We start from the raw sequence: 15,549 nt of genomic DNA on the forward strand, positions 1-15,549 counted from the left end.
TTCTAGATCATGAATTTTCAGCCGTTATTCAGTCTAGTCCTTATCTAAACAAAAAATCCTTTTACAGAATACTTTAAATTCTCATCAAGACTTTGTTTGAAGACTCCTCTTCATATCCCCCCCCTTTTATGAGTAATTCATTGTATCCCAAGGCAGTAATATCCACTTTTAAAAAGTTCTAAATATTACTAATTCTTTTCTAAAATCAAACCTCAATCTTTTTCTGCAGTTTATAATGTCTATGTTATAATCTACCTGAGTTCTACTATCTGGATCCAAAAAGAACAAACTATATCATTTCCACATGCTAAATCTTCAAACACTTGAAGATAACTACCATGTTACTTCCACCCCACACAACCTTTAAGGGTTCTTTAAAGTACCTTCAATTCATCCTCACATGACATTTACTCAAAACTTTTTGTTATCTTACTTGTCCTTCCTTAAATACTTTCCAGCCTTTAAATGGGTTGATATCTGATAAAAAAGAAATGGTAAGGAGAAACAGTGGGTAATGGATAAAGTCTGTATTCTGAAACACAAAAATGAAAGAATGATCTTTCCACTTCAAATGAAAATGAAAGTTCAATTTTGTTTCCTTAATCTGTCTGAGAAACTAGGGTCAGCAGTCAGATAGATAAGCAGGCACCAAGTATTTATTAAATAGTTACTATTTGCCAGATATTGGGCTAATATGTTGGGATTAAAATACAGGCAAAAAGATAGTCCTTCCAGAAGTTTACAATCTAACAAGAAGACAATAGATAAAACAAAACTGAAAATCATGAGTTCTGGGGAGAAGGTATCCACAAAGAAGTATAGTTAAAAAGTCTGGAGGTACAAGCACACACAGTCATGAGGGAAATGAAGCAAGACCAGACTTCTCAATCTCAAAATGGAGGACCCCTTCCTTCTTTCTTCCCTTCCCCCACTCCCTCTAATCCCAGAAGGGACTCACCAATGAGAGAAGAGGGGCAGCATGATGGAAATATGTTTCAGGAGCAGAAGATCTTAGTCTGAGGGCAGAAGCCTGGTGGACCCTAATCAAAGTCCCCAGTCAAATTAAAATGTCAGAAAACCTAATGAAAATCTAATCTGTCTACCAAAAGAGCTAAATCATTAGATGAACATTTAGTGTACTTTGTAGCTACACATTGCAGTCATAGAGGGAATAATGAATATTATCCCAAATTTCCCATTCCAGCTATTCAGAGCATTACTAAGTAGACCCTAGAATTACCGAAGTCACAACATTTTCCATCATCTCTTTCAGGCGGAAAAGTAATATAATTCTACCAATTCCCTACTTTAGTCTATTGCAGGATTCTTTTTTTTTTTTTTTTTTTTTTTTTTACATTTATTCTATTCACTCTAACTTCAATTGAGCAAGCTGAAACAATGGAACCAATTATTCTTGAAATGGCAGTATTAATGTGATCCTAGATGTATTTTTCTAGTATGCTTATAAATTCAGAGATATATACAGCTTCCCTCTTGGTAGAGAAATGGTGAACAAGGAATCAAAACTAAAGTCACTAATTTAATAAAAAATCAATATATCTGTTTTGTTTAATTGTATATGTTTGTTAGAAGGCAGGGTTTTGCTGGCAGGAGGTACTACTGGGGAATGCTGTCAATGGAAAAAAGTGAAATAAAACAATTTAAAAATTCATTTCCAAACATAATTACATATGTAAAATTAAATGATTGATTTTTAAATAATGTTCTAATAATTTATCAAGTAATTTAATTGTCATTCTGATGTAATTATGAAAACAAAGCAATTTAAAAGAATCAAAAGATTTTTCCTTCCCTATGTTTTGTGTAAGTGATATTTAATTAATAGGGTTACTTGGGTTATTGTGTTCTTTTCTTTTATAGAAAAGCCTCGGGAAGCCTGTTTTGACCCTGGAAATATAATGAATGGGACAAGAATTGGAACAGACTTTAAACTTGGCTCAACTGTGACTTATCAGTGTGATTCTGGTTATAAGATTGTTGATCCTTCATCAATAACTTGTGTGATTGGCATAGATGGGAAACCTGCATGGAATAGAGTCTTGCCATCTTGCAGTGGTATGCCTTGCCTTTATCATGTATTTCCTTGTAAATATTGTTAGTAATATATTTTGAAATAATTGGGGAACAAATTTTTCAGATGAATAACTTAAAACTGGTGTGTGTGTGTGTGTGTGTGTGTGTGTGTGTGTGTGTGTGTAGTTTATTTTATATTAATGAATTAGGACAGTGATAGGGCAAAAATTGAAAGATTAAGTTGGTAGCAGCATAGAGGCTTAGAAGTTGGAGAAGGAAAAATGAAAAATCCAGTTGGATGGAATAATATCATTTGAAAAAGTATAGGTTTACACTTTTAGAATTTAAGAAGGGGAACATATCAGAAACTTCTAATTATGAAATATTTGGGCATGAATTAAAATCACTTTAAAAGATCATAAGAAATTTGAAATGCTCAAAACTTTAACTTGTTTTAGGAAAATATACAATGAGTTAATGCTAGCTAAGTACAATTAAACAAACAAAAACTATAATTTATTATGGTCTCACTTGGCAAGCTGAGACTAGGTAAAACAATTTAGTGTGTATATCTACATATATATATGTAGATATACACACACACACATACACACAAACATACGTGTATGTTGCTGTTTGGTTCTTCAGTAGTGTCCAACTCTTCATGATGGCATTTTTGTTTGTTTGTTTTGGCAAAGATACTGGAGTGGTTTGCCACTTGAAATCCTTCAGAACAATGAATCAAGGGGGAAAAACAGCTCTCATTACTCAATTTAGGAGTTTTCAAGTGCTAAATGCATTGGATAATTTTCATTTAAAATACAATAAAAGGAAATGCTATTATGTACTATAGTTTTTTTTAAAGTACTTCACCAGGAAGAAAACCCTAATATTCACAAAGAAACTTGGATGTGTATATTTATATATTTCTTATCTGGAAGCAAATAGAGTCTAACTGAAATAGGATTCCATAGAAGGATGGGACTCTGGTGGCAGGATTGTAAAGGAAAACTTTTAAGCCTAGGTAAAATATATCTCCATTATTAAGCTGATATTTGAATGAGATTTTTCAGAGATATGCTAATATATCATATATGCATGTGGACAGTACACATCATATAAATATGATTATATGAAATTTTTATAAATATGAAGAAACATGTAGAAATTTAACTTCTTCCTTATAAGAGAGCTAAATAGTGGAAATACATGGATTTCAATTATGTCTTCTATGAATTCATCATTACAATGTATTTGCTTTCAAAATTATATATACATATACATACATTTATTTGTATGTATATGTGATTATATTATTTTGATAATCAGTAGAGGTGTCTATAATTTTAGTTGCTAAAATAGCAGGGACACTGTGGCCTTAATCTATAGAATTTGAGAACTAAATGTAGCGCTTATGGAATTTAAAGAATCCATATTGTAGTTTTATATAGTTTCTTGATTACATAGTGAAATTTGACTGTGCTATATGTATGAGACACTGAAAAATGTGGAAAAATGAATGACTTAAATGTTGATTGAATTAATCATCTATAAATTTATCTATTTTATATATTTGCATTTCTACATTCCAGAATCTTTGTAGGAAGGTTTTTTAAATCATGTAAACTAATGATGATTAATTGATTTAAGGAAAAGATCAACTGTATTGTCTATTTGTTTCTGTTTGTCTTGGCCCATAAATTAGATGACAATTTCTTTTCTTATTCCTCTGTGTTACAATATCTATATGATACTGTTCAATCAATCAGCAAGCATTAAGCACTTACTATGTACCAGGTACTGTTCTAAGCCCTGGGAATGCATATACAAGTAAAAAGAAAAATGGACTCTGCCCTTGAGGAGCTTATATTCTAAAAGGGAGGTGGAGAGAAGATACCTGGTCTAGGGAAATGAAGGGGGAATATAGATTGTTTTAAATTTGAAGAGAAATGAAGGCTGGCCTAAGAGTCCTCCTTAAATGGAAGTTCTGAAAGGAGTCATCCAATTAGAGGAAGTGCCACAGAGGCTGAGGGTATTTGTACAGGATTTATAATGAGGCCGAAGTGAAATTTCAGGTGAAGAATTTTCTGGAGTTAATTTTTTTTTTTTTAATGTTGAATTAAAGAAATTACAATGTTGGAAATAAATCAACTTATAGACAAGGTACATTTTTTTTCTTCTATTCTCCCTTTTGTCCTTTCTCACCTCTAACCCTTCCCTACCTTTTCCTCTTTCCTTCTTCCTATTTTCCATTCCATTTCTTTCTTAACTATATGCTAAATGTTGTATTATAATTATGTGAGGTGGGAATTAACTGGAATATATAAGGATAATGAAAACCAAATCAAATGATTCTTTGCAATTATGAGCTTTCACCACTCCCCTCACCCCTGCCCAAAAGAAAAAAAAAATTAAAAGAAATAACTTCAGTTTGACAGGCAATGCAAACCAAAGCAACTATAAAAGGGAAGGCTTTGCAATTAGTGTTCCATGATATATATGGAACATGTCTTCAGTAGCATGACTGGCTTACCAGCAAGAGGCACCAAGCTGCACTGTGGCATGTTTCAGCATCATAAGTGAAAGGAAACATCAGTGTTATGCTGAAATTTTCTCAGCAGCTGCTGTAAATCCTAAGCACAAACAATTGTATCAGCCTTGAGATTAGTCCAGCTATATGATTTCTCTATTATTGGTCCAATAATTGGGCCAGAATACCATGACTGTTTCTGTGTGCAGCCAGTGTCTACTGGAAGAAGTAAGTATCCCTTGAATGCTGACAAGACTAAGCTCTGAATAAGAATTTTAAAACAGTTGCTGGCACCCAAAATAGTACTTTAAGGGGATATTCTGCTTCCAGTTCTAAGGGAGGGGCCTCATTGGCAAAGTAGTAGAGAAGTGATTCATAAACTCAGTTTCAGTGTTTGTTATTATCACCCCAGAATCACAGCATGTTACAAATGAAAGAAACTTTAGAGATCAATTGATCCAAACATTCTACTCCAGAGATGAAGCAATTGAAGATTAGGGAGGAAAATAACTTGCCCAGGATCACAAAGAGGTTGTATGTGCTGGAGTTGGGATTATAATGCAAGTCTTTTGTCTCCAAATTGATTTTTTCTATTATGTTACACTACCAACAAAACTTACACATTTTAAAGATGAAAGAAACTAAGACTAGAGAGAAGAGAGAATCATTAAAGAATTTAAGAATTCAATCTCAAAGAGCATTTAGTCCAAAGAATTTTAATTGGAGGTTCAGAAAGATTGAAAATTTTCAAGGCTTCTGTGATATTATATGATAAAAAAGAATATATATCTTTATGGCAGTATAATTGCTTATAAACAAGTTATACTTTTTTGGAATCTTGTGTATTTTATTTTATGCATTTTAAAAACAATTATAAGAATGATTCCATAGGTTTTGCCAGACCACATAAAAAGATTAACAGTCCCTGATGCTAATCCAACACATACTTAAACAGGAATCAGCTCTATAAAATCCCTAGGAAGTAGTCATCTAGTTTCTGATGAATGGAGTGATTTTGCACGTCATAAAAGGATAGTAGTGACTGGTACTGAATCCCAGAGGGCCAGTGATCTACAAATACAAATAGAAGGAAAGACAGTCCTTTCCTTAAAACAACTTATATTCTAATAGGGAAAGACAATATATAAATGAAAGTTAAAAAGGTGGAAGGTAAAAGGGTTGGAGAATTGTAACTTTGGGCTGAAAAAGAAAGAAGACAGGAAGGACTGTCCTTCTTAAATGAAGGTACTGAGAAGTCATGGGACTGTCCCAGACTAAGAATTGGGAAGTCATGAAACTTCTATTTTGAGAAGTCCAAGGACAGAATAAACTTCCTGGCTGAAAAGATTTCTTTAGCATGGTAGACTAAGTCCAGAGTTCAGAGTACAGCCCAGAGAGGAATGAATGTAAATGGTATGCCAACCATACTTGTGATCATAATTATAAAGCCTAATAAATAAATTGTTTTAATGTCTGTGACAGAAAATAAATTTTCCATTCAACTTCTCTCCATGTCTCTCATCTCTTGGTCTCTCTTTTTATTTTTCCTCACACTCCCACCACTATCTCCCATCATTGATAAATGATCATCCAAATTATGTTTGAACTACTCCAGTGATGAAACTCTCAATAAAACACAAAGCAGTATATTTCATTTCGATGTAGGACTGTCTGTTATACTATTGATTGTTATGATTAATTACCCAAACTAGTACTAGATAGGGTTTTCCACATTTGAGTTGTAATACGTGACTCTGATGTTCCTTTCTACTATGAAATTCTGTGATTTTATTGATTACTTTTATAAAGTGAGAGATGCTGTAGAGCAAGACCAGAACATATAATTGGATAGAATTTTTTGTATATGTTTGAGAAGCTCTTATTTGCTAATATCACTCTATATTGTACTCAGCTGATTTTTTATTAGAAATCTATCTCAATTAAACAAAATAGATGTACAACTAAGCTACTGTCATCTGTTTTGCATATTTCTGAATCTTTTCATTCCTTTAGAAAATGATCTAACATGCTATTTAGTAAATACTGAGACCATATTTATGACTTTTCTTCTGCTGTCATATTAACATATTATAAATTAATTTGCAATACACTGATAGCACTCCATTCCTATTGAAATATATTTCTAAAGTCAAATAGACACATGCAAGAAAATCAATAAGCAAAATGTAGAAATTATGTGCAGTTTTTTAGTTAAATTCTTCATTTGATAATTAATATCTAAAATGAAATCTGATATTATAGAATGTCTTTTTTAACTTGCTAAGAATTTGAAGTCTGAACATGATTTATCAAGAAGATGAGAAATGAAACGACAGGGAAGTTTTATTTCATTTCACCTTTGATTTTTACATTGTTCTCTATTTTTATAAAACCCCACACTTTCATCTTATCCTTGGTCAAAAAGAAATCTTTGTAATCTCATTTGATAAAAATATAGCTGCAGGTGTCCTTGATCACAAAGGGATTCTGGTCTCTGATGAGTTGGCATCAAAATTCTATCACAGATGATGATTTCTTGTCTATTTTTTATCTCTACTTGCTATTTTAATTTATAACTCTATAGCTTTTTAGAAAACAAGTGAGACAATACAGCATTGTGTTTGTCAAGTTTATGTGATTCAGCAAGTAGAACACATTTCAAACAAGTTCTACATTGCCATGGTTAAAGACCAATCAGCATTTCACTATTCTTCTCCAGCTTTTTTTGCAAAATTTTAACTTTATTATAAAAAGTCTCCCCACTTAAAGGTAACATTGAATTTTTATTTTGAACAAGAGCAAAGACTCAATGCAATGGTTTCAGAGTGTCAGAGAAACAGATTGCCTGCAGCTGCAAAGGGGTAATTTCATTTGATAAAAATGAAGCTAACAATTTTAAATATTGTCATTTTAAATTACTAACAGAACTTCAAATAGTTGTTTTTTCTATACTTATAAAATGCATTGATTTTCAAGGTAATATATTTAGTCCATGAGTTGAGGTTGAGAAGGGGGGACCTCAAAAATTTCTCCATCTCCAGTCAAGGGGCAAAGTTTATTGAAAGTAATAATAATGCCATTACAAAGTGGACTGAATTGTAAGGCAATTCAGCAGAGAAACAGAAGCAAGGAGATATTTTTATCCATCTTTCAGTTATAGATATGCTAATTCTATGGCTCATAGGTAGGAAGGAGTAGCCTTGACCAGATTATTACTAACAAGATTACAGTCACTATTGTTTTATTCACTATTGTCTCAGGAGTTTGATCTGTGGGAGTTTCCTGGGGCCAGAAGCTATCCAGAAGGAGTGGTCAGACATTGGGTATAGGAGTTTCCTGAGGCAGATTCCAAAGATAGAAGACTTAGGACTACTGACTTACTGTTAGAACAGAAGCCCCCCCTGAAGGTCAGGGGATCTCATATTACATCATTTTCCTCCCTCAAGCAGTCATTCCCAAATTCATTTGGGACAATGGGATGGAGGTCTCATCTTCTGGAGCTGCTTCATATTGATAAGGGGCAGGGAAGCTGGTTCTGCCCATGAGGGTCCAGAATGATAGGGGAGGTAAGATGGTAGCAGCAGCATTCAGGTGGGTGCTGGGTGTCACAATCAGTTAGCCAATGGTATTCAAGGTGAACAAATAGTTAGAAGTTCATAGCTTGGAGCCTGAAAAAAATAAATCTCACAAGTAGGTTAAAATGAAGGGACCAAATATGAGAAGCAATGGGGTAGAGAAGATGAACATATAGAATAAAGATAATAATTAATCTTAAAAGGATTTAATCTCCTTTAACAAAAACCTGAGCCTTCGATCTTACAAGGGAAGGCTTTTACTCAATTAGCAAAGGTGACAGCAAAAACCAAAAAGCAGTTAGAAGCCCCTGAGAGGGGCATGTGTGTAGAATCCATCTGCCAGTCCTTCCCTACGTATGTATCCCTCCTCCACATAGGCTTCAGGATGGGAGTTTAGCAGTCCTTTCACAAACTGGGAACATTTGACAGATCTGTTTAATTTTTTCTCCTAGTTTGTGACCAGTGAAAATAGGTTTCACAAGGAACGGAGAGCATATTTTTTCAAGTGAGTAGCTTGGTGTGGGCCATAGAGAAGTTGCCACTGGCTGGCATGGGGATTCAGAATGTTAGTTCTCAGGAGGTCGTAAAGCAGGTTTAAGGAAGGTGGTGTAGAAGCATTATGAGTGAGTTTGCCAGAATCATTTTGCAATGGATATCCTATAATTATTATCTTTCTGGCAAGAAAACAAAGAATAGTTGGGTTAAAGTTATTCCCTGGGGATAAGGGGTTAAGAGGGGGTAGCTAGTACAAAAGGGCTGTAGCATCCAGGGTGGGGATGGTGACATTTGGGAATGGGGTCTTTGCAAATAATGCATCAGGTAGCATGTATAGGATGCCTTGAGAATGCTAAGGGCACACCTAACTGAATACCCCCATTGCCCATGGAGTTCCTAGGCTAACTGAAGACTAAGGAGTTATCTCCCCATTGACAAGGGAGTGACACTGAGAGAGCTAGAGAGAAAATATTAAGAGCAAAAGTTCTCATAAATAACAAGAAAGAAAGCTAATCTTAAATGCCTCAAGCCATGTTTTGAGTTATTTGAGGAGTGAAGGCTGGCAAAGAGCAGGGGTGGGATTAGAAACTGGCCTGAGGGTGTTTAAAGCCATCCAGGAGAAAATATATATCCCCTTTCTTCTGAGCTGGGGAAGTAAAGGTGCCATGGTCAGGGGTAGCTCGAGCAACCAAATCTGCAAACCTCTTTTATTTAAAAGGAGAATTTTTTGCTGTCAAAAGTCCCCTTTGTTTTCATACAACCCTATGAACGGCAAAATATGGAAAGCATATTTGGAGTCAGTATAGATGTTCACTCTCGTTCCTTTCCCCAATTCTAAAACTCTGAGGGCAAAAATATTCTGAATCTGCTGGGGAGTTAGAACCTCCAAAGGTTGACTTAGGGTGAGTTTAAAAGCTTTCTCAATTAGGAGGACCGTGGCAGCCACTGCTCTAAGGCAGACACCAAGTTTCTTTGAGAAGTAAGCAGATATGAACTTGCCTCCAACTTTCATTAGGTAGGGCTAAGGCTGGAGCAAGAGATAAGACTGTGTGGGCTTTTAAACAACAAGAACAAAAAAAACATCATAGTCCTTTGTGGGGGGAAGGGAGCTAGAAGTTAAGAGTTTGTATGACTTGCAGAGAAGCCTCTTGGGCTGCAGAACAAGATACCATCTAACCCGTCCTGGCCATGTGCATTGGTGGGGAGTTAAATTCCCCTGGATTTCCCCTTCAAGGACAAAAAGAAATTGTGATTCTTTATGCAGTGGTATAGGGAAGAAAGTATCTTTAAATCTAGAGTAGAGAACTATTATGTCCCCAAGGATACTTTTATTGGGTTCATAACTTCTACTGACCATTTGTCCTAATTATAGAAATTTGCTATAAGAGGAAAAAGCAGAGAAATAATTATTCTTATCATCAAAATATGTCCTTCAGGATTCAGCCTGAGAGTACATACATGACAGGATAAGGCATCCTTAGTTAGATCTGTTTGACAACTGATCATACAGTAATAACTCCACTTTATATTCAGACCCAGGAATAATCAGGTGGGAAGCAAAGTAATAGAACTGGGAAACTGAATCAGAAATATCCCACCTTAAGCAGAGGCCAAGGTCGTGTCCTCCCAGCTTTTTGCCCAGATAAGTTGTCCACCTAGACATTGAAATGGCTACTGACTTAATGATCAGGCAATCTAATTCAGGACTAAAAAGAATATCAATTATAGTCCCAAGCTATTTTAAAAGTTTACCAGGACTTAAACCCATAAGAGATTTTGTTTAATATGTTTTATACATTTAAACTTATCCTGTTTCATCATTATACAGTCATTATTCAGGCTTTTAGATTCTTAGTAAACACATTCCTTGTTTAGAAACTATAAATCCTAAACAGGTTTATTTTTCAGGGCTGATGATGATTACCCTAATGGCTTCAAGAACTCTGGCAAGCTTACAAATTAAGGGAAGTTGACAGAGATCCAAGAGGAGAGGCTAAGCTTGCTAAATTGCCTACCCCAACTATTCTTAGTGCTTTGGTGGGCTGTGCTGTTTGATATCTCCCCCCATTCAGTAAAGGCGGAAAGGAGTTCACATCTCATAATTTGATGTAAACTGATAAGGCTTAACATGATGACAATAACTCCAAGTAACTTAGTTAACAATTTTAGAATTTTCCTAAATAATAGCCAAATAATTTTAGTTGTGGTTTTTATTCCCTTAAATAAGTTTTAGGGAGAAAATAAGACAATTCTTAGAGTCTAGACAAACTGAATTGCAATTTGGCTATTTTCCAATCTATGCAAATCATTTCTTTTTTGTGAGCCAGGAAAAGAGCTAAGGTCCCAGTTTTTACTGACAGGGTCTTCAGAAGTCTGACTCTAGATAACTAGAGTTTCTAAAGTTGTGGCAAACTGCTTTTCTGTTTTCCTAAAGTTTCAAAAACACTATCAGAGCAAATAGATCCCTTTCATGGACTTTCCTTTAAAACTGCTTTTATTATCTTATCTCAAACAAATTTCCAAATTACACACACATAGAAATTATTTGTCTGTTGGTCACATTAAAAAAACCAAAACCATAAAGTTATTAAGTATGAGGCAATTATATCCAATAAAGCAGTTAATATTCATATAACATGTTTTAGGCTGAGCACTTCACAACATCTATTATTTCTCTTGACAAATCAGAAAACTGGGAAGAGATAAAATAATTTGCCATAAATTACATAGCTAATACATATCCATAAGTGACACAGAAAATGGTGGTCTTACCAAATGCAGAGACTGACTTGCTTTCTGGGTGCTACCAGGGGTACCCAAATTCTTCCCAAGCAATTCCTGGACAGAACCTACTAAAAGCTGGGGTGACCTTTTGATGTTCCTTTGATGGTAATTTCAGGTGCCAGGCCTCAGGGAATGTTGACCATGGAGCTTGACCCCCATTGTACCCCATTCCTTCAAACTGCATTGGGGGTCTTTGGGCAAAGTTGGATGAGGTCTCCATGATTTTGCTTCCCTATTTCTGCTGGTGGGACAGAATTTGAATTTCTCTATAGTTCTGAGATGAAAAGAGTTAACAAAGAGACAGACTTGGGCTATACGGATCTAGCTAACAATTCCTACAACAGATGTTTCAGGATTTTTTTTTTCAATTTTAATCTAGCTCATAGAACGAACATGAACAGACATTCTTCATAGAGGTGCAGACATACAGAGAATGACATGAAAGAGAACTGTCCAGTCTGCCAAAAAGCTATAAAATTTTGCAAAAGCTATCCTACAACACTTCCATTTTCTCTGGCATCCCAGAGAAAGTGAAAAGGTGGCAAAGATTCCCTAGGAATTTTGCTGAAAATTGCAAGAATTTCCACAGTCAAGGAAATCTTGCTGAGCATGGAGCTCATGATGACCCAGACAAGCCTTCTCCCAGTGGCTTGGGGTGCCCCGCTATTGGATTGTGGGAGAAAAAAAAATGAGAGGCTTACCTTGACAAGGAGAGAATCAAGCCAAAGCTTGATTATACTGAGCCACCAAATGTTGGGTTTGGGAAAAGAGGACTCCAGAAATTTGGGGTCCCATACTGTTGTCCTGAGGTGTCTTAAAAGAATTTGCAGGCTTGAATCCTTCTCCTAATCAAGGGGCAAAGTTTATTGAAAGTAATAATAATGACATTACAAAGTAGACTGAATTATAAGGGAATTCAGCAAAGAAATAGAAGTAAAGAAATACTTTTATCCTACTTTCAGTCATAGATATGCTAATTCTATTGTTCATAGGTAGGAAGGAGTGATCTCAGAAATTTGGTTCTCTTGACCAGATTATTACTGACAAGATTGCCAGGCAGCAATGGTGAAGAGTGGAAGTTTGATCTGTGGGAGTTTCCTGAGGCCAGAAGCTATCTGATTAAGAAGTGGTCAGAATCAGACAGATTGGGTATGGGAGTTTCTGATGTATTGTTATAACAGAAGCCCCCCCCCCCCCAATTCAGGGGATCACAAAATCATATTACATCGCATGTGCATTAGGAATTTCATCACTGAGTTCTAAATTTGGTGCCATAGGAGACTGAAAGATTCATCCTTGTGTTAACTTTGCAGGATGTCAAGAGAGATGGAGAGAGAGAGACAGAGAGAGAGAGAGAGGGAGAAAGAAACTGACTTTGTATCATAGGGAAATAAAACATTTAAAGAACACTAAATAAAATTTCAACCCAGCCATGCATTATATGTCAGTTATTCGATAAAGCTTTATTAAGAGTTTACCATGTGTCAAGCACTAGACTAAGTTCTTATGATACAAATATGAAAAGTGCTCTCAAGAAGGGGAAAACAAGACATAAAAGGAAGCTGAAATGGAAGTGGAGAGAGGTTATTAGCACTATTTTGGAGAAGTCTAAAGAAATACAGTTGGGAGAGAAATGATGAGATAATTGAGTTTGAATGTCCTCTTTACATGGAGATTAAATGAGTTCTTAGCTCCACCCTCCAATCATATGGGCCCTAGGAACAGAGAGTATGGATAAAATGTGGATATGTGCATTATATTCTACGTCCAGTTTCCTCTCTGAGAGAGAAAAAAAAAAGGCAAAGGGAGACTGAACTTTTAAAACATTAATTTTTAAAATAATCTATGCATGTTTCTCTTCCATCATTTAAAAAATGCCTAGATATTATTTTACTGAGAAGTAATACTCTCTAGTGGAAAAAACAACAATTAGAAGTCAAGTTTTAAGCTTAGCATGTGACATTAACTAGTAATATCAGCTTCAAAAAATTATTTAATATGTTTCATTTCTCCCAGATGTAAAGTGAAGAGGGATAAACTAAATGATCTCAAAGACCCTTTCCAAATTTCCAGTACCTTATAAAATAGAAAGGAAGATACTTAAAGATTATTTCCAACTCTAAGTCAGGGAGGGTGGAACTGTTGTTGTTTGCTTGTTTGTTTCCATTGTTTTTTAAAATTAAATACCAATGGGATGAGAAAAGACATATCAGTTATAGGACTTAAAAGCTCAGACCCTGCTCTTGAAAAATTTACCATTTTGGGTTTCTGATAAGGCTACTAAATTTATGTGAAGCCAACACAAGCCCAAATGAAAGTGAAAATGGCATAGCTAAATATCATTAAAGAAATTGTGTTCTTTATTAGACATGAGAGGCAAGTATCAAGAATTTAAAGGAACAAGTTGTGGAAGTAAAAGATTGAAACAACTTATTTAAAAAAAGAAAATGCCTTAAGACTGCAAGAGAATCCAAACTCGAACTAGTTAAAAACAAGACAGGTCAATGAGTGAAATGCCAAATGTGGGATATGTCTTTTCTGAAGTGGTTTTCATTTACTGTTAAAGAAAGATGAAGCCTCAGAGCAAATGTCTTAGACCTAAATCTGGCCAAACTTGTCCGAAGTCAGTTCTTTTCAGTGGTTGTTGGCTCCAGTAATCTAAATCAAATGAGATCTGATGCTACCTTGGTTGCCACTTGACATTAAAAGGACAATGTGACTGCATACTCTCTTGGGAACATAGGAGAGATATAAATATAAGTGCGAGAGCATATGAAGTTCCTCAGTTGGAACTCACAATTACCCAGTAGAAAGGGAGCATCCCAGGAGGTTAGGTCATGCTTTTAGGTGGCAGGCTAAATCTTGAAGATACTTAGTATCCTAAAAGAGTTAGCTGTAAGGAGGAGTGGGAAGCATAGTAAAGTTAGGGCAAATATCACAAGGGGGAGGAATGGTAAGGAGAAAGACACCTCGAGGCATAGTGCCATGGTGGAATGATCCATAGGAAGGTAGCAATCATAGGATGGTCCACAAATAGATTTTATAGGGAAAATTAAACTTCAGGGACAAGACTGGGATTTCTACAGAGGATGGGTCTCAGGAGTTTTACATAAATTAGATTTCTGACATGACTACCATCCTAAAGGGTGGGACCATGGAGATAAACTGATCTCTCACAAAGCTTTTGGCCTGCTTACCTCAGGGATCAGTTCTTTAGTTTCTCTTAAGTCCAAAATTCAGGACCTCAGCTGCAGTGATAAGTAGTAGGTTATTTACAATTGTAAGAAACAAAGTATCTTTCCAAGAACTCTTCAGACTCACCTGAATTCAGGAAAGATTTATCTTACATTCTTGCAAGAACGGGTGCCTAGGTGAGAAGACACACTTTTAAAACTCCAAAGGCAGCATTTTATTTCCTATGCTAAAGCACAAGTCCCTCCCCTAATTCCCCATTAATTGGTTGTTACAGAATCTATTTGAATCTCCAGTCCTCATTATGTAGACTGTCACTCTCCCCAAAGAGCTTACATTTGAAAAGAGGAAGATAACAGTGGAGGACTAGGGCAAAGAACAAAAAAATTATTTTCAAATCTCAGGCCACCACCTCTGATTACAAAAGTCCCTGTCTCCAAGGAGCTTACATTCTTCTGGGGGAAGATAACCTCCCCCTTTAATTATTATTTGATGTCCTTGTGGGTTTTAGTTTTCTAATTTAAGTTTCTTTCTCCAATTTAATTTTCATAATTGTGGAAAACAAATACTATAATGACTCAGTGAAAATTGTGAGGTCATATTTTCTTCCCTGATTTAGAACTTCTGATTCTTCCTCTTAGGGTTTTAAACTTTCAACATTTGCATACAGATATTTAGGAATTTTTTTTTTTTATTACTAGCTACTCTCTTGGACTTTGTTTCTTCTTATTTTTGGATGGAAAATAAAAGTTATAAAATGCATAAGTATAAGATGGAGGCACTATGGTTAGATAACAATTATTTTGAAATATATATATATATATATATATATATATATATATATATATGAATTTTGGTGGATTACTAACTCAATAAAGGCTTCTAGTGTGGTTCTGTAGCTGAAAAAACTAATATGATTTTGGGCTGTGTTACAAAGGG

The 15,549-nt window shown here is 35.2% G+C and overlaps 1 protein-coding gene across 2 annotated transcripts in view; it reads left to right on the top strand.

Annotated features, from left to right (window-relative positions):
- The window catches only part of CSMD1 (CUB and Sushi multiple domains 1), a 2,563,917-nt gene that overhangs the window by 2,187,807 nt on the left and 360,561 nt on the right, over positions 1-15,549 (top strand). For both annotated transcript variants that reach the window (XM_031949178.1, XM_031949179.1), the window contains exon 30: positions 1,882-2,076. In XM_031949178.1, the coding sequence (XP_031805038.1) occupies positions 1,882-2,076 (195 nt within the window). The remainder of the gene's footprint in view (positions 1-1,881; positions 2,077-15,549) is intronic.

Source organism: Sarcophilus harrisii, chromosome 2 (genome assembly GCF_902635505.1).
Source record: "Sarcophilus harrisii chromosome 2, mSarHar1.11, whole genome shotgun sequence".
Classification (NCBI taxonomy): domain Eukaryota; kingdom Metazoa; phylum Chordata; class Mammalia; order Dasyuromorphia; family Dasyuridae; genus Sarcophilus; species Sarcophilus harrisii.